Genomic DNA, 26,145 nt, shown 5'->3' with positions numbered 1-26,145 from the left:
TGGACTGATCAGATTCCCCCTATCCTGTAGAAAGTTGATAACATGCAAACTTGGTAAACCCCCTTTTAAAGCAATAACAATTTTTTCCCCTTTGGTTATGCATCTCACAATTATCTTTTAGGTAATTGTTTTTAATTGCTCATTTCCCCATCATCTGGGACTGATATCCCAGCCTCTGTCTCCTAATAGTGTTGATCTGGGTCTCGCAGCCCGCAGCTTCCTATCATATCCTGTATATAAGGGCAGATTCATGGCATCCATGGAATGCTGGCTATACAACAGTAACTGCGATAAACTGGTCGCCCTCTACAAGTTAAGAGGTGGATGCTGTTTGGGATCATGTAGGACAGAACACAAATACCCCTGAACATGAGGCCTCTTTTCATTTGTATATATGTTATGTTTATAACTTGGTCATTTCTTTCTTAACGTGCACCTCCTTTCTTATCACTCTATTCTTGGTTTGATGTCTTTAGCAGCTGCTGTTGTCTCTGCTCTACTCGTCCCCGCTTTGCGCCTGGAGTCACCATTGAGGAAGATAACTGCTGCGGTTGCAATGCAATTGCAATAAAGCGTCACTTCTTGGATGAGAACATGAATATGGTGGATATCGTGTACACGTCATGTCATGATGCGGTCAGTTGTGTTTTCTGCTCTGCCTCCTGTTCCTTTCTACTTTCACTTTGTACCTGATTGTCATTGATCCTTAAAAATGACACTAATGAAGCAACATTTACACTTATATTAACTCCATCAGAACTGTCACACGGCTATATATGTCCTATTTGCACATGCCCCATGCAGAAAGGATGTTAAAGGGGTTTTTCCACAAAACTAGTTAGGCCTGATCCTGTGGATAGGACCTAACTTGCTGATCAGTGGGGGTTAGTGATAAGACCCCCAAAGATCACGCTCCCCAAGATGACAGAGCCGCCAACAACGCATGGTCGGGCTGCCCCATTCATCTCTATGGAGCTGACGGAGATTGCCAAGCGTCATACTCCGTAATCTCTGTCAGCGCCCTAGAAATGAATGTGGCCAACTTTAAATGACTATATCTCTCCTGAACCCTGGCACCTAGAAACCCAATCTAGGTTACATACCCTGTTTCCCTAAAAATAAGGCAAAATGAAATTCATGGTTTGGCAAGTTACAATGACTTTCGGTAAGATGATGATATGAATATCATAAATGTTGCTTTTTTTTAAATTTCAATTCTTCTTCCAATAAAGCTAGCAAACACCGCGATACATAGCCCTCAGAACGCAGGACCGCTATAATCTTGTATACATGAGGGGGCGGTGCCTGGCAGTCACCGCTGGCATATAGTGTGGGAGGGGCAGTCCGGGGAAGAAGCTGAGTAGAGAGGAGCGGTTCGGACCGCCCTGTCATGAATACCCCAGACCGCTGTAAGCTTGGTCCGGCGTTCGCAGCGCTACCTAGTGCAGTGTTTGCTAGCTTTATTGGAAGGTTCCGATAAAGATAGCAATTTAACAATGTTACACCTGGTGTAGGGCTAGGAAGCTGCTTACTTTAGTAGGCAGCTCCTAGATAGATTATTTAGGGGAACAGGTTCTCTTTAAATAAAAAATTTAGCTTTTGGTTCACCAATACCAGGATTGGTAATTGTACCATAGATTAATTCTTGATGGAGTTTAGCTTTTTTTATACTGACATGTGATGGCATGACAACAGTATATATATATATATTTTTTAAAACAGTTTTTATTATTTTATAACCGTAAAATAATGACATACAATATATGCCCTGAGGGCACCAATTACAACTTGCATAGAACAAATGAACAAAAATGCGAGAATATCACCGCATTTGCCTACAATCAATCTTTTGCTTTTGTGTTTCTGCTCATTTGTGTAAGTTCCTGAAGCTACTCTGGCGTGTATCTCAGAGTTGTTGGTCTTCAGATTTTCAAAAGTCCACAAGGCTTAATGAATTAGAGGAATAAAACATTCAGAGATGCAACAAAAAAAGTTAGAAGAGAAAAATGAAAAAAAAGGACAGGATTTAGAACATAGGACAGATCATTTAGCAATAGTCCTGATGTTCAAACATTGAAACTTTGAACTTAAACTTAGTCACGGCCTAGTGCTACTACAATCCAGAATCATTCTCGGAAGTATACACTTTGTATCCACGAATTCCATTGTTTTACAAAAATATTATAATTATTATTTTGTAGGGAAATAGCCTTTTCATAAGCACATGTATTGTTGATTTGTGTTATGACCTCATTGATAGTAGGGCATTGGGTGTCCTTCCAGTACCTCGTTATTGCCAGTTTAGTGGACATTAGGATGTGCGCTACAATAGTGCGAGAATTAAGGGGTAATTCTTTCAGGTTCATTAGTAGTAGTGCTGTGGCTGGGGAAAATGAGATATTTGTGAAGCCTAATCTGTTGATTAAATTGAAAGCTTCCAGCCATAGGGTTTTGACTTTAGGACATGACCACAAGATGTGCAATAGGGAGCCCTTTTGGCCACAAAGTCTCCAGCACCCTGGGGGTGAGGTACTAAATATCCTGTGGAGGCATGTAGGGGTGAAGTACCAACGCATATGTGTCTTGATTATCGCTTCCAGGTGGGGAACACTATGGAAAGTGGAGTATGCTAATACTACAGCGTCCGTTTATTGTTAAAAGTGCAACTTAACTCCTTTTCCCAGGCATTCATATATGGTAGTTTAGACATTAACCCTTTATTTTTTAGATATAGATAAAAAAAAAAGAGATACCTTTTTTTCGGTGTGTTTTGTCTTGTAAAAAGCTAAGAATATGTTTGTTAATTTGTAGGCTGTCTGGGTTAAGGTTCTGCATGAATTAGCGAATTTTAAGGTAGTTAAATATTTCCCCTGGGGGGAGATTGTGTTTGTTATTTAGGCTAGTAAAGGTAGCCAATTTTTGATTGGTCAATAAGTCCGCCAGATTTGTAATGTTTTGTGTTCGCCAGCCCTGTAAGTTGATGTTTTGAATATTAGCTTCGAATATAGATATTGGTATATTATCGGATGGCAGGTGGACAAGGTCTTGGTTGTTGGTTGAGATCACTTCCCTCCATGCCTGGTCTGTGGCCATCATTGTGCTCAGTTTCGATGTTGTTATATTGATATGACATATTGGGTTCAAGAGTCTGGTTTGTAGGGGTGAATCGTTATTATAGTGCTTCTCAATCATGCACCATCTGTTGTTTAGGTCCCACCTGGATCTAACTTGACTTAGGATCGAGGCTGTGTGGTAATCTTTCAAGTCTGGTACACCTAGCCCCCCTACTGACTTTGGTTTAGAAAGTGTATGTAGTGCGATCCTTGGGCTCTTCCCTTGCCAGAGAAACTTCCTTAATTGAGTTCTGGTCGCTCTAAAAAAGGATTCAGGTATTGGGATAGGAATAGTTCTGAAAATATATATGTATTTCGGGAGGGTCATCATTTTGTTTGAGGCAATGCGTCCACACCATGATAACTGCACTTTTGAGTACTCTAGTAATTCTTTATCTATTTTGGATAATAGGGGAACATAGTTAAATTGATATAAGTTTTTGGTCGGGAAGGCCAGTTCAATCCCTAGGTATGTTATATGTTCTGGTTGCCAATCTAGTTCGTAATCTTGTTTTAGTTTCTGTATTATTTCTGACTTTATATTAACTGGAAGAGCTTGGGATTTTGAATTATTTACTTTATAATATGAAATTTTCCCAAATTCCTGCATGGATATTAAAGCGTGATGGATGGAGGTTTCAGGATGTGTTAATGATAATATTATGACAACAGTATATTAATATATTAATAAATATTGTTTTTCTTTGATGAACAATAAATGTGAATTCTTGTTTATGGAACAATGATAGTCCCTGAAAATAAAACCTAATGCATCTTTAGAAGCAAAAAATAATATATGACACGGTCTCATTTTTGAGGAAACTGGGCAGTAAAATGAGAATTTCCCCTATAATATAGTATCATGGATGCTTCACAAACCCGGAAATATACACTTTTGAATTTGCAGTAAAAATGTTGATTTTTTTTTTTTTTTTTTTAATATCTTGCTTTCTATTTCCGAGATCTCCGCCTGTAAAGGGCATCTACCGCCATGATGAAATACTGTATGCAGGCTCATTTGTATGCAATCCTTCATCCTGGTGGTAGATGGCCTTTAACAGTGGATATCTGTCTGTGAAACATCCAAACACAATTTTGACTCTTAAAGGGGTTTTCTTGTGAATAGGGCCTACCTTGTTTCCCAAGTTAGGGCCTAACTTGCTCATCGCTGTAGGTCTCATTAATGAGACCCCCACAAATCACGAGAACAGGGGGTCTGATGTACCCCAAGCGCAGCATCTCTGTTAGCTCAATGGAGATGAATGAGGCAGCCCTGCCATGCTGTGGGGGTCTCATCACATAATTGTAACAGACTGTGGACATTTCATCTATTGATATTAATCGCCTACCCCATGTGATAAGTTGTTTATATAGTTGATGTTGTGTCTTTTAGCCTTTATGAATTTTCTTTCCACAGGTTTATGAAACTCCATTTTTTGTGGCTGTCGATCATGATAAGAAGAAAGTGGTGATTAGCATACGCGGCACACTCTCTCCAAAGGTAGAGGAATGCAGACTTATTTATTATCACATGTAAATGTAGTTCAACCAGCTCCAAAACAACCCACAAGTAGAAACTTGTGTAGGGCACCATATCAGCTTTCCACACATTCCTTTACTGCTCCCAAGGATCCATAATTCTGGTGAAAATGTAGGTTTTATCTTTATGCATTTTTGCTTCTTGGTGCACCAGAGCCACATGTGCAGGTGCCCTTGTGTGCTCTCTATGCTACCCAACGCTGCCCATTTAGACAAATATTGACATATTTTGCAGAAAGATAACCATCAGTTTATCAGTTTACAGAAAATTAATTTTTGTTTACGGGAAAAGAAATATTTTAAAAAAAATCTTATACAGTTACCTACACAATGCTGCCTTTACCTGTGTTATGAATTTAGAGCTGGTAGACTTCCCTTTAAGAACAATCCATATTGTATGATATCTCACATCTAACTCTTTAATTTCCAGGATGCCTTGACGGACCTGACAGGAGATGCCGAGCGCCTGCCAGTAGAGGGGCACCATGGGACATGGTTAGGACACAAGGTATGAGCCATTGCATCAACCTACCACTCAATCTTCTTCCACAGAATAAGAACCGGTTCACATCTATGTAATAGTAATAAATCTTTATTTCTATAGTGCTTTACAGACCATGGGGCAACATATACAAATATAATAATGCGTTACACATCATTTACATGGTCAGATGACACAATAGGGAGCATGTCCCTGCTCACAACCGCTTACAATCCATGAGTAGAGTTTAAGTAGATAAAACATAAGTGAGGATCTTGGGTGCTCACCTTGTGGGGGTGTGCAAGAATAGGCACTGGGTTGTATATTTTAGTTATAATGGGTCTGCCTTTGGTTGACTCTTAAGCAGGAAGGGCAGATCCAAGTGAAAAGGGGGAGTTAAGGAATAATTAGATTCTGTTGTGATGTGCTGCCCCAAGTAAGAGCAAGAAAGTTCCTTAAGGAATAATCATTACTTTTGGGACTATGCATTTCAGAAGAAGACAACTTGCTTTGTCGGGTCAAAGTATTTTTTTTTTTTATCCCTGTGACAGCAGGATTTTCATAAATTTTGAGGACAAGGATTAACAGTAAAGCTTAAAGGGGTATTCTCATCTGGGCATTTACATTTAATTAAATTCATTTGCCTTATGTAAACATTTCTTCAATTGGATGTTAATTAAAAAAATGTTCCTGTGTGGAGATAATTTCTCATAAATGTAGTCTTATGGACCCTCAGAAACCAGATAGCTTCCTCGGATACGACCACGCCACACTCTGGCAGCAGTGGCCAGACTTGCGCTATAAAGTCCTGCCTGACTTCCTGGATTCAGTAATCATTACCACAGGATGGCTGTGGGTCATGTAGTAACTCCCGGACATTTCCTATACAATGGGGGACATTTACTATGGCGTTTCCGCCAGTTTTGTGGCGCTCTCACCACATGTTCTGCTCTCCGACCTATTTATTAGCTGTCGGGGACAGAAAAAATGCCTTTTTCCGTCTGCTCCGACTCTTCTCCGAAAAGGGGCGTGGCTTTGGCGGAGTGGAAACTCAGACACAATTAATATGTGTCGCAGCCCTTTTTGGGCGGTGTAAACTGACGGAAAGTAGACCAAAAGAAAACTGGTCTAGCAGGGACTGTTGGACACATTTCTGGTGCTCGGGACAGATTTTGGTCCCAGGGACAGAAAATAGTCTCGGCGCCAGAAATGTCTCTGCACAGCTCCACAATATTAAATGTGTGTCTTCTTACGAGAGCAGGTCGGTAACAAAGCCAATGCAGACACCGACACTGTAAGTAAATGTCCCCCAATAACTTTTTGTTTCTTTGTGCAATCCCTCCAGCAGAGGTGGCCGTATCCGAGGAAGCCATCTCGTTTCTAAGGGACAACATGACTACATTTATGAGAAATTACCCTCACATAGGAACATTTTTTCTTTTACAAAAACATCCAATTGAAGAAATGTTTACATATGGCAGATTAATGAAACTGAATGTGAGTGCCCAGATGAGAATACCCCTTTAATTGCAGACACCTTTCCTAACTCTTGTGTTAATTGTTGCAGTCTGGGGCTAAAGTTCAGTACGTTTCCAACATTCAGAGAGCTTCTAGGGAGGTCACATTGGCCACAGAGGTCTGTCTATTACTAGGCGTTGTCTGTAAATCGGGCGTTCTTAAGTAGGGGACCACCTGTAAATGGTTTGCTGCTCCACTGAAACAGTGTTGGCTCAGGACTTCACAGTTCTGTGATCGCAGAGGGTTTTTGTAGTAGGTTTTCATTCCCATTAACCTTTTAAGGGTCGTCTAGCATGGTGAGATCACGTTCTGTTAGAAAGTCTGTCTCTCAGATTTAACCAATAAATTTGGGTGACACATAGTCTGGGGTTTTCTTAACCTCTCTGCAAAGTACGTAAAGGGAATGGAATATGACTGGAGTATATGATTAACTAGTTCAGTGATGTTTTCTGTAATACCTGTATGCTTTTTTTGATGCACTTACCTCCACATGTGAAAGCTTTGTATGGGTTCTTTTGTTTAATTTGTGTTGTAATCGTTGAAACTTAAATCTCTTAATCTGGAATTACAGTAGTCATGCTGTAGGTAGTCCTGTTCTGACTTCAGTCACACAATCTTAGGGCGCGTTCACACGTTGCGTTTTGACCTGCGTTTTCATTGCGTTTGAAACGCATATACAACATCTGAGGAGAGGTGATTTGCCTAATTTCATCACTGTTAACGCATGCGTTAACAAAACGCATCGTAAACGCGATGTTAACGCACGCGTTAACAAAGCGTTAACGCATGCGTTTTGTTAACACATGCGTTAACATTGCGTTTACAAACGTAAACGGTAATGTAATTAGGCAAATTACCTCACATCAGCTGTTGTATATGCGTTCCAAACGCAATGAAAACGCAACCAAAACGCAACGTGTGAACGCGCCCTTACATGACCTTTTGGCGTTAGATGAGTAGTACATGAACTTTGTGCTTCTAGTGAAGTCATCCTGCCATATCATCTCTGTAAATGATGTCATGCTGGTGTCTTGCTGTTTGCAGGGAATGGTGCTTTCTGCTGAATATATTAAGAAGAAACTGGAGCAAGAAATGGTGCTTTCTCAGGCATTTGGCAGAGATCTGGTAAGATATACAGTCTCTCACGCTTCATACACACGAACATGAGCTGTATGCTGGACGCAAACAAGGCTACTTGTTGCCGGCAGCTAAGCTGATGATAATGCAAAAAGACAATTGGCAGCAATAGGGCCTGATCTATATCTTGTGGCCCATGTAATCAGCTCTTGCACAAGGCTAAGGAATCCACAGCTCTTTGCCCATAGAAAGTAATGGGGCTGTGTGCTGAAAAACTTACTTTATTCTCTTTTTGGAAAAGTCGCGGGATGAATTGAATAAAAAAATTAATGTTTCTAAATTTTTCTAACGTCATCAAGCTCTTGACTTTACCATTCCAACACCTCTCAGATAAGCCTGTGCTTTTCTTCTTTCTGGTCTTTCTCAACAGTACGCCATAGTGGTTAAAGAGAACCCGTCATGCAAAATAACTCCCTAATCTAAATATATTTTCATAAACTGCCATTAGAAAGCATGGCCACTCTAAATGCCTGTAAACCTAAGCAATGAGGTCCTAAAGCTGTATGCAAATTACCTGTGAAATGTCCAATGAGTCATTGGCATATTCAACCAGTCCAGCTTATTCATGAGAGGGAGGTACAGCCACACCCCCAATGCTTGACTGACAGCATGTATAATGGGTATAATGGCTCCTCCATGTGCTTCCTGGTGCTGGCGCCCCCTGCAGCCTGTGTGTGTATGTGAGAGATGCAATAGCTCCAGGCAGCCATGTTATAGCAGAACATGTCAGGTACTTGTGTAGCTGATGTCTGTGTCTCTCACCTGTATATTAGGAGGTTGCAGCAGGTCAGCAGATAAAGCACAGACACCAGCAATGCTTTACTATACATTACACACAGACATGAGCAGGGGGAGGAGAGGGGAGGGGTAACAGGGGTGACATCACTGCCTCCGACCATGTGACCAGCCTCATTTACATGATAAATAATAGATGATTTTATTATGATTAATGTATGAAATAACTAGATAAAGGCTGGGATGGGATCCTTGTGAGCTGCTCCAACAGGTAGTAGTGACAGAAATAGTGAGAGAGACCTGATGACAGGTGTCCTTTAAAGGGGAATACCCCTTTAAGCCTGCATTTCAGAATAGACCAGGAACTATAGAGCATCGAAATTCCATCTGTATGGGATCAATAAGGGACAATAAGGACTGTGCTTGGAGTCTTGACACTCATTCACTCATAGATAAGTTTAAACCTTCCTACAAACCCTTTAAAGTATTTTTTTTATAAACAAAATTTGCCATTGCCTTTCAATGTCCCGTTCTTATTTATGGGTGGAGTGAGTGGCAGGGCGGTAATATCCAAGCACGGCGATTGTATCCTATTTCACGTGTAAGAGATTTAGAGCCGATGACAGTCAAAGATAGCCAAGTGCTGTGCTTGGCTACTCCATGTAGCCATTTTCAAGCAGTGTGCAAGGTGATACAAGGCGGGTTTATATCCCCCCGCAGGATGTGACATCATCAGTAGTGAAAACAAACAATTAGCATAATGATGCAATGTGACAATGTTAAAAACATACAATGGTTATACATCTGTGTCATATCGTGATGTGTTACAACATATGTGACACCAACAGGAGGAGAATCTACCATACCACGCCGTTAAATATACTGTAGTATAAGCACATGTCACAGGGTTGCTTAGCAACCACGCCAGGCGCCCTTAAGTACTGTCCACGGCAAAAATTCAGCTTGCTGCAGCTTCATGATAGGACGGTTTTGTTTGTCCGCATAGGGGGCACTTACCCCCCTGGCTGAATATAAAAAACATGGCTGAATATAAAAAAAATTTTTTGAAAAGAATCCAGATGCAAGAAGGTAAAGGCGTGTTGATGGTGATTGTCTCTCCATGAACAATAAGGATCGTGATCTAAAAACAGATCACGATCCTTATTGTTCATGGAGAGACAATCACCATCAACACGCCTTTACCTTCTTGTATCTGGATTCAGCCATGTCCAGACCTTTTTGGAGATACACTGAATTGGTGGTGTCATGTGCAAGGGCAGTAAGGCAGTCAGAGGAGGGTGACGAGACTCCATCTGGGTTCCATCACAATGCGCTCGGTTTTCCGAGTGCTAAATAGTGTTGGCACCACGGCCACTGATCTAGTGGTCCAGGAGATATGGTTCATCCTGATGTGACTGACATATATTTTCTGCCAAGACACGCTTTTTGACACTTACCTTAGTGTACCCTCTAACTCCATCGGCTCAGACCAGGTTTCCCTAAACAAAGATGGCCGCCCCGTCATGGGAGGTAATCTCGCGAGATCCGCTGGGGCACATGACCTGCTAAGCGCCGTAATCTGAATCTCAGAGTCCCGTCGCTCTACCAGCAATCGGGCCACTATCCCCTTTGGCGCTGGATCGGGTAAGTGCCCCCTATGCGGACAAACAAAACCGTCCTATCATGAAGGGGACCAGCTGAATTTTTGCCGTGGACAGTACTGGCGTGGTGGCGTGGTTGTCTAAGCAACCCTGTGACATACAGTGTACAGTGTATTTAACGGCGTGGTATGGTAGATTCTCCTCCTGTTGGTGTCACATATGTTGTAACACATCACGATATGACACAGATGTATAACCATTGTATGTTTTTAACATTGTCACATTGCATCATTATGCTAATTGTTTGTTTTCACTTCTGATGATGTCACATCCTGCGGGGGGATATAAACCCGCCTTGTATCACCTTGCACACTGCTTGAAAACGTTGCATTGTACTACCACTGGTGTTTGAATAAATACTAATCACCACGGAGTGCTGCTCTCCTGTTGTCTTCTTTGGATTTGCCTTGAGTCGGGCCCATAGAGCTTGCACCCACCTGGATCCCAATCCGATTTCTTTACTGTGCCGCCCGCACCTTCCTTTTTATAACTTCAACTCATGCAACATACTTCATCTAAATCTCTCCGTAATACTTAGATAACGTCAATCTCCGCTGAGTCCCCTTGGCTTGGGCAGCTCATATATAGAGAAATATAAGAGAATACAAGTGTTAGTTGAAATTCAAATCCAACCCATATCTATTCTATGGAGGTCACCATAGATGGTCAGCTGGCAATTTGGTTCAGCTGGTGCACCTTTTGGTGGGAGATTTATCATTGCTTCTACTCCAGTTTTCTGGCATAGAAGCAGTGCAAGAATCGCAAATTCTTCTGCAGCGCTAGAATTTGCGCTGGCGTATGATAAATCACCCCCTTTTTGTATATGACCAGCCTAAAGGGGTGTTGTCTTTACACGATAGACTTTCCCCTTAAATTTCTTTCAAAATGCTATTTATAAAGAAATGGTCAAAGGTGAATATTATCGCTGATGTTACCTTTTTTCACATGAACTGTTGTTCTCCCCTTTGCATTATATTTAAATAGAAAGTGTGGGAGATCCAAAGGATATACACTTGCTAGCAGCTTCCTACAAGCCCCATAATGCATTGATCCTGCCACATGTATCTCATCTCATTGCAGTGCAGTCTCCTCTCCCTCTGTTACATTTCATCAATTGAGTTTATGACCTTGAGTCTTTCTTGTGTTGCCAGGCACGTGGGACCAAACACTATGGCCTAATTGTGGTGGGCCACTCCCTGGGAGCCGGCACTGCTGCTATTCTTTCCTTCCTTCTTCGTCCCCAGTACCCTTCCCTAAAGTGTTTTGCTTACTCTCCACCAGGGGGCCTCCTAAGGTAAGCTTTCTATAAATGTTATGTTTGGCAGAATTGACATCTCTAGGATTTTCTAATGCCATCCATTTTTGTTTCCAGCGAGGATGCCATGGAGTATTCCAAGGAGTTTGTTACATCTGTAGTGCTAGGAAAAGATTTAGTACCCAGGTGATTTTCCAGAAATGATATCTTTGTTATGATTTGTAAAGCGCTACGGAATTTGATGGCGCTATATAAATGAAGATTATTATTATTATTGTCATGGAGTGACCTACATACTACAATTTACATGGATCTTTCTTTTCCTTAGGATTGGTTTGTCTCAGCTTGAAGGATTCCGCCGGCATCTCTTGGATGTCCTTCAGAGGAGCAATAAGCCAAAGGTTGGTTATGGACAGATTATTTGGAATTGGTAGGTTTTATACTATTCTTTCTGTGATGCAGCCTTCCTTTTTTGCTTTTTAGTGGCGGATAATTTTAGGGGGAACTAAGTGTATACCTAAATCAGAACTTCCTGATGAATCTGAGGGGATAGCTGTGCCCAGTAATCGGCTCTGGACTCATCCCAGTGATCTGACCATAGCGTTGTCCGCCAGTACCCCGCTCTACCCACCTGGACGAATCATTCATGTTGTGCACAATCATCCCGCAGAGCAGTGCTGGTGAGTGTTGGCAGTGTTACTGAAGATACACATCTTTTATATGGTACCTGTAAATGTGAATACTCATTTATGCTTCATACCATGTTCACAGTTTCTGGGATCAAGAGGAACCAACTTACTTTGCTATTTGGGGAGACAACAAAGCATTTGAAGAAGTAATAATCTCCCCAGCCATGCTTCATGAACACCTTCCTCATGTGGTAATGGAAGGACTGAATAAGGTGAGGGAAAGTACTTTGTGCTCCTTTTACTTCTATTTTACCAGATACAGCCCATTTGTCTGTGTGAGAATTGGATTTTTTTCTGTCATGAGACCGAGGATTATCAATAAAGCTTCATTACAGACACCTTACAGCTGATCATTGCATCCTGGGAGTACTTGTGACATCCTTGGACTTCTGGTGGATCAGGGAACTGTGCAGTCATTACTGTATGCACGTACTCTATGTAAAGACCACTCCTATGTTACTAGGTAGAGGGGTGTGAGGATGTCCCTGGTGCATACAGAAATAATTGAGAGGACCCCTGATCTATTGGTTTTCTGCCCGACAATGAAAGTCCTGATGCTTACTGGTCACATGACCAATAACTCCTGTGTACAGACGGGACAGTTAACCAGGTTAAATACAATTTGGGGTATTGTAATTGCCCTGGTAAATATGCTTATTTTATTTTTTCCCCTCATTTCAACCGACTCTTTTAGTCATTTCACATCCAGTCACATACTTTAGCTAATAACCATCTTTTGCTGGCCTTGGCAGTTCTGCATTATGACACTTACAACACATTGTTTTCCCTACAGCCATACAGTTAGGGCCAGAAATATTTGGACAGTGACACAAGTTTTGTTATTTTAGCTGTTTACAAAAACATGTTCAGAAATACAATTATATATATAATATGGGCTGAAAGTGCACACTCCCAGCTGCAATATGAGAGTTTCCACATCCAAATCGGAGAAAGGGTTTAGGAATCATAGCTCTGTAATGCATAGCCTCCTCTTTTTCAAGGGACCAAAAGTAATTGGACAATGGACTCTAAGGGCTGCAATTAACTCTGAAGGCGTCTCCCTCATTAACCTGTAATCAATGACGTAGTTGAAAGGTCTGGGGTTGATTCCAGGTGTGTGGTTTTGCATTTGGAAGATGTTGCTGTGACCAGACAACATGCGGTCAAAGGAACTCTCAATTGAGGTGAAGCAGAACATCCTAAGGCTGAAAAAAAAGAATAATTCCATCAGAGAGATGGCAGACATGCTTGGAGTAGCAAAATCAACAGTCGGGTACATTCTGAGAAAAAAAGGAACTGACTGGTGAGCTTGGGAACTCTAAAAGGCCTGGGCGTCCACGGATGACAACAGTGGTGGATGATTGCCACACACTTTCTTTGGTGAAGAAGAACCCGTTCACAACATCAACTGAAGTCCAGAACACTCTCGGTGAAGTAGATGTATCTGTCTCTAAGTCAACAGTAAAGAGAAGACTCCATGAAAGTAAATACAAAGGGTTCACATCTAGATGAAAACCGTTCATCAATTCCAAAAATAGACAGGCCAGAGTTAAATTTGCCGAAAAACACCTCAAGAAGCCAGCTCAGTTCTGGAAAAGTATTCTATGGACAGATGAGACAAAGATCAACCTGTACCAGAATGATGGGAAGAAAAAAGTTTGGAGAAGAAAGGGAACGGCACATAATCCAAGGCACACCACATCCTCTGTAAAACATGGTGGAGGCAACGTGATGGCATGGGCATGCATGGCTTTCAATGGCACTGGGTCACTTGTGTTTATTGATGACATAGCAGCAGACAAGAGTAGCCGGATGAATTCTGAAGTGTACCGGGATATACTTTCAGCCCAGATTCAGCCAAATGCTGCAAAGTTGATCAGATGGCACTTCATAGTACAGATGGACAATGACCCCAAGCATACAGCCATATCTACCCAGGAGTTCATGAGTGCAAAAAAGTGGAGCATTCTGCAATGGCCAAGTCAATCACCAGATCTTAACCTAATTGAGCATGCATTTCACTTGCTCAAATCCAGACTTAAGACGGAAAGACCCACAAACAAGCAAGACCTGAAGGCTGCGGCTGTAAAGGCCTGGCAAAGCATTAAGAAGGAGGAAACCCAGCATTTGGTGATGTCCATGGGTTCCAGACTTAAGGCAGTGATTGCCTCCAAAGGATATGCAACAAAATATTGAAAATATATTTTGTTTGAGTTATGTTTATTTGTCCAATTACTTTTGAGCTCCTAAAATGTGGAGTGTTTGTAAAGAAATGTGTACAATTCCTACATTTTCTATCAGATATTTTTGTTCAACCCTTCAAATTAAATGTTACAATCTGCACTTGAATTCTGTTGTAGAGGTTTCATTTCAAATCCAATGTGGTGGCATGCAGAGCCCAACTCGCGAAAATTGTGTCACTGTCCAAATATTTCTGGCCCTAACTGTATCTACCTTCATAAAACCCATTGTGTATCCAATGTGGCAAATGCATTAAAAAAAAGAGGGAGAATAACTTTGACAAAGATGAGTACCATAGTTCTGGTATCAGATTAAAGATGTTTATATTTTGTGAGCTACACATACCAGAACTACATAATATAAAGTACAATATGTAGGCATATTAAATGGTGACTCCTATCCGGCAAAAGTTTTCTATTCATTTTCACATGAAGGAGGAAGTTTTTCTGTAGCTCCACAGGTGAAATTGCACATAAAGGAGAAAATTTTTTATAAAGACCTTTTATACCCTACCTGAGGGGGCTAGTAATTTAGTGGGGTAAAAGTAAGTCACAGGTTCCCTTTAAGCTAATTCCTTTAATATTGCGGTTCTGCTTGCTGGTTGTACTTGAATACAATATTCAGAAGATGTATTCAAGTCACCCCAAGTCTTTTTTTTATTAAAGTGGGGCCTTTACACAGTTAAAATAATTTATTTGCTTCATGCCTTAAAATTACTTCAAATTTCTCTCCTATATAGGTGTTAGAAAATTACAATAAGGGCAAAACTGCCCTTCTTTCAGCTGCCAAAGTAATGGTGAGTCCAACAGAAGTTGATCTGAACCCAGAACTGATCTTTAATCAGCCACCACATCTGTCGCCGCCGATTCTGGAGGTGATCCCTGCCATCATGCCTGGCACTAATGCCAATAGAAGGAACAGCAGCACCAAGTAAGTGGGACATTTTGCAGGGGAAATTAGTGGGGGAAATATTGTTTTCTTTCAAGTGGGAAATATATTTAATTGATATCTATTCATTAATTGTTCCTATTTCTGTGACTCCATTTTTCATCCCTCATCCCCCCTCCCTCATCTCCTTACGCACGTTTCTTGTCGTCATTATTCAGGGTCCTGTGTGGTGCAATGTCTCTTTGCTCGCCTGTGTAAAGGACACTGTTCTGTCAGGTTTTTCTTGCATTGCCATGGCCTGTTTGTGTCGTGATTTGTATTCTCTCATCTGTGAGTCTTTTTTCAATCTTTATCACCTTTTTCAATGATGATTCTATTGTTTTATCATCCTCGTAGTTGCACCGTGTTGTCTGTCAGAATCCCACCCTCCATAGTGTTTATTAGTCTCCTATCTACAGTGGGTATGAAAAGTATTCAGACACCTTTACATTTTTCAAGGGTTTCTTTCACTGGTGAGATCAACAAAGTTTTTTTTGTTTTTTGTTTTTTCTTTGCCCATTAATGTAAACTGTGCACCCCATCATAGAAAAAGAAATGAAATTTAAATATTTTAAACAAAACTGCAATATCACATGGTGATTCTTCTTATCAGACCAGAGAATCTTAATTCTCAGTCTCGGAGTCCTTCATGTGTTTTTTTGCAGACTATGCAGGATTTCATATGTCTTGCACCGAGAAGAGGCTTCCGTTAGTGCACTTGTCTCCAACTTCTTCCATTTGCGAGCTGGAGGCCACTGTGCTATTAGGAATCTTGAGTAATGCAGAAATTCTTTTGTAACCTTAGCCAGATCTGTGCCTTGCCACAATTCTGTCTCTGAGCTCCTTGTGCAATTCCTTAGACCTCATGATTCTCATGTGCTCTGACATGCAATGTGAGGACTTGTATAGACAGGTGTGTGCCTTTCCTTATTAAGTCCAATTAATTTAATTATACACATCTGGACTCCAATGAAGGAGTAGAACCATCTCAAAGAGGATCAGAAGGAGATGGACACAGCAAAGGGTCTAAATACTGTGATATTTCATTTTTTAAATTTAGTAATAATAAAAAGAATTCCTTTTTATAGCGCACACATATTATGCAGCGCTGCACAGAGCTTGCCAAATCAATAAAATGGCAACATTTTTGCCAAGATGTGGTGCAGTGTTGATTAATGAGCAAAAAAAAAGACCTTTTATGATCTTACCAATTGTTTGCAATGAAACTGAGTTAAAAATTTTATGAGGTCTGATTACTTTCTGTACCCACTGTACTTGGATAACTCCTCTATATGGTATAAATCATTGGAATTGTTTTTCCTTTTGTATGCGTTTCATGTTTGATTTGAAGGCGGAGGCAGTAAGACAGCAATTGAGAATTATGATATATTTTATGCTATTCTGTTGCATAAAATGTATGATAAGTCGATAACCCTGCCATGACGTCGGGTGTAGAGAGAGGGCTCACAATCGACAGGGCAAATGCTTTTTGTATTTTACTTAGGACAATTGCAATTAACTACCCCCAATAGCACTCAACCTGTTTTTAGTGGTTAAACTTCTAGGTCCTGCGGTCAAGCACAGCACCAATACAGCAATTGTAATCGGCTCTGTACACAGAGGCATGAAGAAGTTATGGGTGTGAGAATATGGCAAAGTTAAAAAGAAAAAAAATACATAACATTTTTTTTTTTACGCTATTAAGACATAACCAAGCTAAATAAATTTGCTAGCTCCATGATCTTATTGACTCAAAAAATAATAGGGGATATGTGAAACACCTGAAAAGAAAGCCAATAAGAAAAATGCTGCAACTACAGTAATTTTTTTTACCCAATTCCAGAATATTACATTGTACCAGGAAGTACAGTTAGTCCCGCAGAAAATTCTGTAAACAGAATCTTCTGGAAAAGTTCTGGCAAAGCTGGAATGATTTATACAGCGCTCACCTAAGGAATTTATATAAAAAAAAAATTTTTGTTTTCTGCTTCAGCTCAGTGCCACTCATTGGACAGCAGAGAACATGTTTAGTGTAGTTTTAGGGTAAGTTCAGTAAAATAATGTGGTCTTGGGCTGCTCCAGACTACCTGGCTCTGCCAGTCCGACAGAAGAAATCCCAAAATACTTCCATTGATTGCTAAGGAGTGCAAACCTACAGAAACTATTCCAGCTACCACAAAATCAGAGGAGAAGTGCTTCTTTATACAAGTTTCCTAAAAGTTTTGTCACATCTGGCCATCAATTTCACATTTTTAGGTCTCCAGTTGTCGAAATCCTCCACCAGTCGACTGTGTGAAGGAGCTGCTTCTTTGTGCAGTGCGACTTCTTCATGGCTTACCAGCTACTGTGCTGTACTTGTGTATTGCCCGGGTATAGTACTTACTGTTGTGCCATCCCCAGAGATTGAACACACACTGCACTTAAAATGAAAGCCCCATGTAGCTCCTGTGGCTGATTTTTAGACGTCGCCTCTGAAAAAGTAATAGTGGTAAACTTTGCTAAATTATTTATGGAGCGATACCCCAGCTCAGTGCAGTCATTGTAAAACTCAATAAATTATTATAAATATATTATAATAATAAATGTTAATATTTTCAAGTAGCAGCAGTGATGATATTTTTATTACTTTGGCTGTTTCATGTTCCTCCGTGTATTTACCTCATTCTTTTATTACCTCTAGGAGTAAGCAGTCAGAAATCAGCCTCGAGGGGTTCTATGACTCCCGTCTGCTGTCCCCAGTGCTGAAGGATCCAGTTGAGCTTCTGTTGATGAGCACCAAGGATTGCCTGGCAGTGTCCCTACATGACCGCAGAGCACCATTAGCTACAATGGAGAGCCTCTCGGACAACGAGTCAGTATACAGCTTTGATTCCAGACGTTCTTCTGGTTTCCGAAGTATTCGAGGTTCGCCCAGTTTGCGTGCTGTGTTGGAGCGTGACGAATCCCACTGTTTCTTTATCGACCCCACCATTCCAGAGGAGAATCCATCCCTAAGCTCTCGCACCGAGCTCCTGGGAGCCGATGCCCTCTCTAAGCACTCTCAAGAGAGCCAGCACACAGAGATTATCCATAACAGTGGTCGCTCTTCACCTGGAGATTTGCCAACCTGGGAAGAAGAAGCGGCTGCTGGAGCTGAGACTACCAGGGTACAGACGCCAGCCCAGGAGGAGCTGGCATTACAGAATGGACGACTCACCGAGGTTCCAAGTCCTCAAGTACTAGAATTTGCTGAATTTATTGATAGTCTTTTCAATCTAGACAGTAAAAGTGGGTCTTTGCAGGACCTTTATCATATGATGGTGTCGGAAGGAACGGACCGTGAAATACCGAAGTCAGTAAGTGATCAGGAGATACTGCTAAGAGCACAGTTCGAGCCAAATTTGGTGCCGAAGCCTCCCCGTCTCTTTGCTGGCTCAGCAGATCCATCATCTGGCATATCTGTTTCTGCCTCTTTCCCACTTAGCTCTTCAGGTGAGCTCATGGACCTTACACCGACAGGTATGAGCAGCCAGGAGTGCCTAACCCCTGACCCAACTCGGACTGCCACACCTACGGGACCAACTCATGGCAAACCAGAAGAACTGCTCATCTCTGCTCTCTAGCAACGCACATAGGCAATTGTGTAGAAAATATCTGATGGAAAAGCCGCTTTAGGAGTAGGAAAAAAATCAAGCTTACAAATAGGAAGAGATAAGCCAGAGCTTAGTTACCTGTGGTAATTGAGTCGGAGGGAGCGCTGCCCTCCCGCCATCACTTTTAATGGCTGTGGCACCACTGTGTTACAGACTTTGCGGCAGCTGAAAAAAGGGATATTCTTATTTTGTGAAGATCACAAACCAAGGAAAGGGATACATTGCACTAAGAAGACTCCACCACATTGGCAGTCTTGCATGGCTTGTCTTTACCAGCCAAGATTACTTGCCAACCTGCTTCATGAGTCTGTCTGGATGAACTGTGTTGGCATTCAGGGTTGTTTTACCTCTGTCTGCCGTTGGGTATTTATATTGGGTCATATTATTAGGATTTGCGCAAAGGAGGTATGGGTACAGTACCAACTATAGCGCAAAGTGGTCAAACAAGGACACCCTTCTGCCTTCATAACTAACATAATTCATGTGCCATGTTACAGTTCAAAAGATGAATGTGTGGTAGGAGAGTGGGAACCATGTTTGGTCCATCTTTGGACACATGTCCTATATATCTAAAGTAGTGGAGAAATAATATTTATATCCGATCTTAATTGTGTCATTGCAGGAACATATAGATATATATCAATTATTTCTGCCCACCAGGCATATGATGATCATCAGAGCAGGCTGTAAAATGTAGTATTTTTCCCCATCGCTTTTAGTCTACACCTTAGATATTGTTTGCAACCGTACATCCCTTATTGCTGTGGATTATTAAGATGGCCGCTTTCACAATGCACACGATAAAATAGTATTGCTAGAGCTTATGATATGTACAAGCCTTTCCCATAACATTCCCTTCTGAGGAATTGTATGACTAGGTGAAAACACAAGTATCAGCAGTGATTGTATTTCATCATGTCCTCAATATATTTCTAGAGGCTATGTCCACCCTCACAGGTAGGTTTCCTTATCCTATCAATTCAATACAAAGCAAAATAAATCAACTTTGTAAAGGTTCTTTGTTTCTACAGCTCCTATGCAGAATGTGTGTCTCCGTAGTAACAGACTGCAAACAAACTCTGTGTAGTCTGAACCTGCAGTTTAATTCCTTGCACTTGTCGTCCTTTTCTCAAATGGTTAGCACAAAGTAAGAGGAAAATGGGGGGAAAAAAAATGTTGGACTGCATTTTCACACACTACACAGATTTTATATGCTGTCTGTTAGTATGAAGACACCCAAGGTCCCTTCACATGAATTACGTGCTTTTCATAATGTTTTCTTAAAACAAATCTGTGTCCTCTTAGATATTTCATTGGGCTGGGATGCCATTGTTTTTTCCGTGGACCATCACAGCCAAATGTATAATGGGCTTTGTGCTCTCTGTATGACGCCTGCTAGTACACAGATGTAAAATGCACTCATGTGAATGACGTTTATTCTGGATAGGAAGTGTGGAAACAAAAACGTAGAAGCAAGGCCTACTAGATTGTATTCATAGACTACTAAATGTGGTGGTGAAAGAGTACTTGGCCTGTAAAGGTTCCTGTAGCAGTAATTAAAGGGAATCTCCAGGATCCTTTACATTTATAACGGGGGACAGTGTGCGCTTAGAGTAGTCTGAGAGTGTCAGACTACCATATACAGTAGTCGAAGAAGCTGCTGGTCGTTAACAGGAATGGAGAAGGCAATGGGGGTCTGAAAAGGTGGGGACCAGATATTTTAACTTCATTATTTTGTGAAACTCTTACTACTGTATGAACTAGAGGTTTTTATTAATTACATGCAATGTATGAAATTTTACAAAAAGTAGAGAGCACTTTTTATGCCATCAGAGTAATTTAACAAAGGTGGTATTTTAAAGCGGTTGTCCCACAAAGGTAACTTGCCGTATTCCCAATCCATAGCATGCCCACTAGGGGGTCTAGCCACTGGGCAGAACAAGGGACATTATAGTCCCTCAGTGAGTGGAGCTGCAATGTGCTCCATTACCTTCTATAGGACTTCTGAATAATGACTTTGCGTAGTGCTATAAAAGGGAATGCAATGCTCCTGGAATGTGGACAAATATGGGAAAACTCCTCTAAGTGACACACAACCTATAAATTAGTAGTAAACCTTTTATGGGGCATAATCTGGCACCCACATCTGCATTATGTTCTGCATTATGTTCATCTCACAGAAGGTCAGGAGGAGAGTTCATCTCCTCCTGACCAGATCTAGTGTCCTGCTTAAGGGGCTAAGCGAAGAGGGCATGTCTTATATTTTGAATAATCTGCGTAGGGAGAGGCTCCTGCTGCAGCCAGTTATCTTGCCACCAAACATTGGACAGGGAGGAGAAGGAAGAGGTGTGCATGTCTGATCTCCTCGGTCACAGAACATTTTCCAGTAATAATTGTAATGGGAAAGTTGTAGATTAAGGGTAAAAGTCTTAATTTTCTGTTTTACAGATTTCATGTTTACAAAAGGAAAGTTGGTGACTGAAAGTCACCACTGTAACCCTTCCCCTTTAGAGCAAGCAATGATGATTCCATATGTACCACTACCGCAGTATTTTGTGAGGCACTTTGAGACTGCGGCCAAACATATCCTTCTCAGTCACGTGCCAATTACCAGACCCTTATTTACTGTTTAGTGCTGACCACGATGCCAACGTATAGAATGTAGCTGTAAGCAAGCTATAAATGCCAGATACTGTGTTAACCTATTGTGCAAGTGTCATAAAAGACGTAGGAGCGATGGTGTCTCTACTGTAACACGAAGAGGAGAATTGAAAAGTGCCATCTGAGATGGCAGCCGTTCTGGAATGACTGGGCCTGGCAAGTATTACCGTGTACCCTATGGTAGTGTTGGGCACTTTTTCGCTACTGACACTCTTCTAGCAGCAATGGGTTAAAAATCCAAAGTCTTCTTGATATCTTTTTGTAAGGGAAGGACCTACAGAGAAGAGCCGTGTTGTCCCTCTCGTTGTTCACGTATTAAAAGATGCCTATATGTGTGGAAATAGTTGGGGCTGAGGCATGGAAGGAAGGCCACAGATGGCTTACAAGTTGCACTGAAGTCCCAACCCCAGAACTGGTTTTACAGCTTTTATTGTGGTGTTTGAGATCTTTAATGCGTTTTTTTTAATTTGCCTTGTATATTTATTGTTCCCTCATCTCCTGTACTATATGTGTTTTCTGTTTGTCGGTCCTTGTCGTTGTGGCCCGATTCCTCGCTCTCAGGCTCAGAGGGACATCTTAGCACTGGAGTTAGTTTATGTCCTTTGCACAGTAGCTTCTTTATGGGAGTATGAGATTTGTGTTTCCGAATGCACGTTTTTGACACTACCGGCGTCCCATCGAGAAAGTCTTGGGAGGAATCAAATTTTCACTAATATTGGCTCGACCAACCATGAGGGCTTGCCGGCCCATGTGCTTTACTTGCACCGTTTAGATGTCGTACCATCTTGCTCTGTGCCATCTTATTAATGTGTATGTAATATTAATAGGGAAGCTGATGCCCCAGCATTATGTCACTGCCAGGGCAGTGGGCACTCAGGACATCTCTTACAATATGAGGAATTTTTATTCAATCCTCTGCCTGAGTGCCTTATGGGCTATAGATTTTAGAATAGTTGGCTACTTTTTTTTTTTTTGTGAAAATAAGAATGCCTTAATTTCCGAAGACCTCTAAGCCCAGCTCCCTTTCTATGCCCTCGCCTTGTCATTGTTTATAGGCCGATGCCATCTTGCAGGGCCCAGAGGGACTCACTTCTTGCCAAGTGGGTGAACGATCGTGCATGTTCTAGTCTCCACTCGCTGCTGTGTTTTGTGCCATTACCCTGCATCCTTTGTAGCTTATGTAAAAAAAACAAACATTAATATTGTAAAGAAAGCATATAAAAGATATAGCATATCCTATAAATATATAAATATATACATATGTTCTTGTATATTCTATACAGACTGTAAAAAGGGACGGGCCGCTTCTTGCCCTGGGAGGGTTTACAATACCCCCCGTCTTTCAGGCTGTATATACTTCATTACATCGTTATTGAATCACACAAAAATAGGGGTCTTAATGTAGAGATGAGGGAGACGCAACAAAAACCGCATCATTGAAAGACTTCCGGGCAGCAAAACACTTGGTGGTACTCGTTTTATTTTTGTCAAAAATTGTGCCAAAATCTATGCCTTTTGATTGCATAAAATGGGTACTCCAGGATTTATTTATTGGTCACCACTGCCGGTCAGCCTTTCTGAGATAGTCGCAGCCTTTTGACTTCACATGGGCTTTTTACAGCTGAGGACCATTCCATGAACAGGGCCACTGCAATACTAAACACTACCACTTATACTATGTATGGCACTGTGCTTAGTAGACTATGAAGTGCCTGTAATGTTTGTCTGAATGCTGCTGTCTCTTTATAACTAAGGAAGTGGCAGATCTAAGGCTACATTCGGACCTTGTTGTCGTATCCTTACAATGGAGGGCTAGGGTAACGTCCTGTTCCATCCCTCCCCACTGGGAGGCGTTAAAATCAGCAACAGCCAGTGACTAAGGTCTTTATACGGACAGTTACATCACTGGAGGCCAGGTATGGATGCAATACTTTGCATCTGTCCTCCTCTCCCCCCCTGTAGATTTATACAGCAGGAGGAAGCAGGATATAAAGACATGGCTTACTGCATCTCGCCATCTTGTGTTTCTTACAGTATGCCCCTGTCTCCACAGAATGCATCACACAGGTATGCCTCCATCTACCAGTATATATCTATGGATACTTTAAGCACATATGCCCGGAGCCTTACTGATGTATATGCTGAGTGTATCTAAAAAAAACAAGGTGTGAATATAGCCTAATATGTATCCTCAATATAGATGATCGCTAAATGAATGCTGGAAAACTCATTTAGTTGTGGGTTTGTTTTGCCAAGATACAAAAGTAAAATCTGTAGCTTCGACCTCTGGCCCACCAGGAGACATTCTGCATGCGTCCATAGCCAGAGCACTCTGTGCCATTATCACGGGCAGGAGGGATGGGGACAACTCACTAGTCATGGACTTCAATACCATTGTCGTCATTAGTGCCCTGCCTGACACTATGGGTTTACTAATCCTTATGCTAAGATTGTTGTGGTAAAAGCATGGTCAGTCTTGATTTCAGTAGTATAGAAAATATACTCACACATATGGTTGCATATAGGTGATGGGCTTGTTTATATTATTTAATTGAACTCCTATAAAAAGTCACGTGGGTGAAGTGTCCATACACTACAGCCATTCACCAATGTGTTATAAAAGCACCATATTAACATTTCTTCACCAAGTACAACACAGGTCCTGGCATGGCCCTTGGAGATGATTGTGATGAGATTATGTAACATGAATGTCACCATAAATTATAATGAACATCTTTAGGTAGCTGCTCTAAAATCGACTCTCCAGTCTCCACCTTCTATAAGGTCTTTCATGACAAGTCTTGGATAATTCAACTTTTCTCACCAATGGTGTAGTTAAAGGGGTTATCTACTTTCCACATATAATTGATATTGTTTGTGTAATGAAAAGTTATACAATTTTCTAATATACTTTTCTTATCAATTCTTCATGTTTTAAAAATCTCTGCCTGGTGTCCTGCTATAGAAAGCTTATGAGTTTACTTCCAGTGGATTGAAATCTGTCCATGGTCATGTGATGTCACACAGGTGCATGAGCCGTTGGTATCACACAGCTGTGATTACTCTCTGTGATACTTACGGCTTGTGCACCTTCATGTCCATCACAAGACCATGGACAGATTTTTATGCACTGGATATGCACAAAGATGCTTGCTCTAGCAGGACAACAAGCAGAGATGTAGAAAACCTTGAGCAATATACAGAAAGTATATTAGAAAATTGGATAACTTTTCATTACACAAACTATATCAATTATTTGATTGAAGAGGACAACCCCTTAGGATAGCCCTTGATGTAATGGAAATTTGCTCCGCATTTGCTGATTGGCTGCTGTGTAGAAACACAAGCCTATCCGAGGCAGCAGAGGTGTAGGAGGAGGGAGCTTGCACCAATCGTGAGACAGGAGGTGTATACTACCGTACTCACAGATCACAGCTCTTCCTAAAGTCAAGATAATAACCTGTGAAGATGTAAGATCTGAAGAAAATTGGTAAGAATCTCCTGTAGGGTTTGACTTGCATATCATGTTTAGATCGATTTCTTTGGCCTATTATAGAGCTACTTGAGATAAATTGTAGTTTATATCCTTACTTATGTTTTCCGCTACCTTCTGTGTCATGTGACCGTCAATGATGCTCCCAAATCGGCAAAGTGTCCTCTGCCTGAACAGTTAGTCTCATAGAAATGTATAGAGAGACACAAGAGACATTCTACTGGTTGAAAAGTCGTAGTGTCAGTCACATGGCACAGCTGGGGACCAGAAGATCGAGGATAACTCCAAAATACAGATTACTTGCTCTATAATTTATATGACGTACCTCTCGGAGCCATTAGACTTTTTTTTCCCTAAAATCTGTCACATGGATTGGTTTGCCCTTGTGTAGTTTATTGTATTACATATTGCTCTAAAAAGAGTGCGATTGAGCGGTGTAATGCAAGTCTACAATCATTTCTACATGGCCGTTTGCACAGGACATGAATAACACTGTAGTTTTATCGTTAAAACTTATTCTATAATTCCACACATTAAGGATCCTGAAGGTTTGGTGATGATACTTGCCTGTCTGCGGTGGTAGTTACCAGACCCTCCTGCCTGCGTATTAATAGACGGCCATCGTGTGGTGGACGATACTTATAACACTATGCCTGCGTGTGATCCCTGTCATATGGACCATTGTTTTTATAGCCTTCATGGTGAGCCTGCCAAGTTATGGGATTGAGGGGGGGTTTACCCCAATTCCTGACTCACTATGTTACCACTAAAGAAAAAAAGTTTGCATTTTGGAATGGCACTGAAGATTAATTAAAAAAAATATGAAACTTGCTATTTTCTGCGTTTTTATTTCTGTTGTATTGCTTTAATATTTTTAAGCTATTCTTTACAGGATTGTATCATCACAGAGGTCCCTGGAGCACAAAGGTTTTACAGGAAAAAGTTATAGTTGGCTATTCAAGCACCACTAAAGTTGACATTTGGGTGCCTTGTGTACATGAGGAACTACGGAACTACAGTATGTAGCATTGGAAGGTGGTGTCTGGTCTGTTAATGGGCAGAC

At 41.2% G+C, this 26,145-nt stretch overlaps 1 protein-coding gene across 4 annotated transcripts in view; it reads left to right on the top strand.

Annotated features, from left to right (window-relative positions):
* Window positions 1-25,916, top strand: part of DAGLA (diacylglycerol lipase alpha) — a 45,026-nt gene extending 19,110 nt beyond the window's left edge. For all 4 annotated transcript variants that reach the window (XM_072118047.1, XM_072118051.1, XM_072118049.1 and 1 more), the window contains 11 exons: window positions 477-636; window positions 4,531-4,614; window positions 5,083-5,160; window positions 7,696-7,776; window positions 11,336-11,478; window positions 11,557-11,625; window positions 11,768-11,840; window positions 11,923-12,119; window positions 12,211-12,340; window positions 15,109-15,299; window positions 17,977-25,916. In XM_072118047.1, coding sequence (XP_071974148.1) covers window positions 477-636; window positions 4,531-4,614; window positions 5,083-5,160; window positions 7,696-7,776; window positions 11,336-11,478; window positions 11,557-11,625; window positions 11,768-11,840; window positions 11,923-12,119; window positions 12,211-12,340; window positions 15,109-15,299; window positions 17,977-18,898 — 2,128 coding nt within the window. In that variant the 3' untranslated portion in view covers window positions 18,899-25,916. The remainder of the gene's footprint in view (window positions 1-476; window positions 637-4,530; window positions 4,615-5,082; window positions 5,161-7,695; window positions 7,777-11,335; window positions 11,479-11,556; window positions 11,626-11,767; window positions 11,841-11,922; window positions 12,120-12,210; window positions 12,341-15,108; window positions 15,300-17,976) is intronic.
* The last annotated feature ends 229 nt before the right edge of the window (window positions 25,917-26,145 follow it).

Source organism: Engystomops pustulosus, chromosome 7 (genome assembly GCF_040894005.1).
Source record: "Engystomops pustulosus chromosome 7, aEngPut4.maternal, whole genome shotgun sequence".
Taxonomy (NCBI): domain Eukaryota; kingdom Metazoa; phylum Chordata; class Amphibia; order Anura; family Leptodactylidae; genus Engystomops; species Engystomops pustulosus.
Note: the sequence above shows the minus strand (reverse complement) of the source record. Positions and strands in the feature narration are given on the sequence as shown.